Genomic DNA, 3,229 nt, shown 5'->3' with positions numbered 1-3,229 from the left:
ATTGAATTCAACTCCGATATCGTCTTTTTTAACGTGGGAAATCCCGTGAATAGAGAGTCCCGCATGATGCGGTCGATCTCTTCTAAGGCTAACTGAACATGAAGCTGCAGCACGGGATCTTTGTCGTCTCGCAAAATGCGCAATTCGCGGTACAGATCGATCATATCGCTGGTACAGGTGCTCAACAAGTCTCGGTCGAGACCACGAAACAGAAGCGTTGCGACCAGCACAGCGGCACGTCGACATTCAGGTACTTTGTCTGTTTTCAATATACATGTGATGCAGTAGAGAATCTGAAAACGTTAAGATCAAAAGTTTAAAGATCTCTTCGGTATATTGTGCTCTGCGAGTTTCTTATATACGTACTTCGGTGAGAATGTTTCCCAGACGGTAGTTCAATACTTTACAGAGTTCCCCTAAGCAAGAGAGACCAGAAGCTCGTACAAAGGGATCCGTATCGCGGATTGCGCACAAAAAACCGTTAACCAGCGTGTTTTTTTGAACCACGCTCATTTCACCTGCAAAATTTCATATTCTGATTACTCCTGATTCTTATTAAAAACTTGCCTCAAGATCTTATGACTCGCTCTTGTCGCATTTTGATACGTTCTGTTTTATTTTCTTCTATCGTCTATCGGACTTATGTCCAGTATTTTGAATAACGATAATTTATTAACAATTTTGTTACCACGTAAAATTTAATCATGTTCCGTATAGAATAAAATTAATTAAAATGATAAGGGATTTATAGGAAATTTAATTTTAGCTGTATATATGGAAATAATAAAAAAGGAATTTCTATATACCCAGGGCTCTCGTTGTCTTGACTAGTATTTCCCCGAGCTTTATCCTAGTTTCAACAGTTATTTCCGAGATTGCGGCACGTTTGGGCATATCAATGTATTCAAGCATCAGCGTTTCTATAACTTTTTCTGGAAATGCAGTTGCTAATGCGCATAGTCCGTTGATAGATGCCAGATATATGAACGAATCCTCGTGCTTCAAATTTTCCTGTAACCAAACATATAAGTGAGACAAACGTGCAGAACGCGTAGTAAGCGAGCGATCGAAATATTTACCTCAAATAAACGCAAAATGATCGCATTACGCGCAATAGCATAAGGATCTTTAGTCTCAATCAGTTTCGTGAGTGTCACAAGACCATGCGCCCGAACAGGAAGTAATGGGTCTGCGAGATCCTTCAAGGCTTCATCAAATTTGTCCGACGAACTGGACAAGTCTTGATAGTATTTCCTTTCGGATCTGGGTCGGGAATCATGTGTCGTGATACAGGCAACCACTTCGCTGATTAATGATTTAAGTTGCGTCGGCATATTGGAATTTTTCAGGTGATCTTCCAAAAATGTTTTAAAATCTTTGAAGAGATCGATCTTGATCGCTGCACTCTTCTCAAGCAGAATCATTTTTATCCACATTAAGCTGATGTACAGCATCTCGCATTCGTTTTCTTCGGTTTCATCCGAACGGCTTTTTGTATAATCGTCGAACAACGATTTTATAAACGACAGCAGTGGTTCGGGATCTTTCACCTGTGCGTCTTGAACAGTACTTGTGCTGGCTAATTGTGACAGAAGTTTATGAGCCGCTAACTGCATCGTGATGCGTTCTATTTTATCATCTTCTGTCTCCAATGTTTTCGGTTGTTCAATTTCGCAGCTCCGTTTATTTTGATTTGACATGAACTTTAACATGTAACAAAATAAGCTGGGCGATAAGTCTTTAGCGGTGGACACTAGGTCAAAAATGGTATCAGCTAGTTTTTCGTAGTCCAAACTTTCATTCAAACCAATAATCTCGATACCGCCAGTCGGCCCAAATTCTGATGACACATAATTCCCAAATCCCGCTGAAGTATCGTGTCCTAGAAAAGCTGAATAAAGCTTTTCCCGCGTTGTATCTTCCTCGAAGATTTTTAATAACAATTGTCGTAAATTCGTTTTTAATGAGCAAGCACTTTCGCGGACTTTATCGTACAGGCAAAATAGAGGCGTGGCAACGTGCAAAATAACTTTGCAAGGTAGATGCTTGAACTTGGCGTCCTCCGTTAAAAAACATTTTGTTAATATTTCTATACACCGTTCAACCTCTTTTTCAGATTTTATAACATGTGGTTCTTTCTTCGTTGTTAGAGGTGCACAAACGACTTCTATAATATACTTCTGACAAGCACGTGGATTGTAATCATACAGAGATTTAATACAGCAGTTCGCTATTATTGTGCCATGCTTGAACTTATCAGAGAAAAACAGATCTAAAATCTAAAAAAAATTGTAATTCTGAATTACTTTTGTATTATATGTACAAATATATATTATAATGTATCTTATATACACTATTTCTTTAAATAGCTCCTAGCCTACCTGCGGACATACGGCTTCATAATATTGATCGACGTTCTTTCCATGAGTTGCTGTTATCAGCCGGGAAAGCGTATCTAATTTTTTCCAATCCGCACCCAGGTCTAAACCATCGTTATAAATTGTGGCGATTAACGATGATACTCCATCCGGTTGCGTAAGCATGTTAATTAGATAGTTATGAGTTTCTCTACGTAGCCACCTTGGTGTATTTTGCACTCCACAAATTGCCATTAATTCCCGAAAACATATGTTACGTGGACAATTACTTAATAGGGAAATAAATTTAGCGTGAAATGCTTTTTGACGATTCTGTAGCCTTTGATATTCCTCCACTGTCATATAAAACTCTTGGTTATTTAAATTCATGGGCCGAACTTCGTTCGATGGTTTAGCTAGCGGAGCATGAGACAATTGTAATAGAGCGGCTATTAGAGGGCCGATTCTTAAAAGTACAGCCGGTCGTAAATTGAGATCATCGAAAAGATCTAGGAGTAAGTGTGTTGAAAAACATAATCGTTCATATTTCTGAAACACAAAGTCCGTATAATAGAGAAAAATGATTATACAAATTATATAATACATAAATTACACAATGCTTTACCTCCAGACAGCTCAAGTCTTCTTCCTGAGTAATTGTTGAAGCTATGGGGCATAATTTATCTATATCTATACCTACACCAGGTAATAGAAAGGGCTTAATTCCAATTAATATTATAAATTCCACAGCATTTTTCAAAGACTGATACTGGCTCACGTTAAAAGGTGCATCGGCATCTACTTTTACATTTTCTTGTTTAATACCACGCAATATGTAACTTAATATGTGAAGGTATTGTTTTCTATAAATA

General features: G+C 37.9%; 1 protein-coding gene across 1 annotated transcript; it reads right to left on the bottom strand.

Moving 5' to 3' along the window:
- Nucleotides 1-5: 5 nt before the first annotated feature.
- Nucleotides 6-3,219, bottom strand: LOC112454205 (transport and Golgi organization protein 6 homolog; the record flags this gene model as incomplete). The annotated part of the gene is made up of 6 exons (XM_025015457.1): nucleotides 6-293; nucleotides 367-518; nucleotides 807-1,011; nucleotides 1,080-2,279; nucleotides 2,382-2,906; nucleotides 2,983-3,219. Coding segments are annotated over 6 exons (2,607 nt in total), but the record flags the coding sequence as incomplete, so codon positions are not given.
- Nucleotides 3,220-3,229: the final 10 nt, after the last annotated feature.

Source organism: Temnothorax curvispinosus, unplaced genomic scaffold (assembly GCF_003070985.1).
Source record: "Temnothorax curvispinosus isolate PA1 unplaced genomic scaffold, ASM307098v1 QBEX01004897.1, whole genome shotgun sequence".
NCBI classification, from domain to species: Eukaryota; Metazoa; Arthropoda; class Insecta; order Hymenoptera; family Formicidae; genus Temnothorax; species Temnothorax curvispinosus.
The sequence above is the reverse complement of the archived record's forward strand: the minus strand, read 5'-3'. Positions and strand labels throughout refer to the sequence as shown.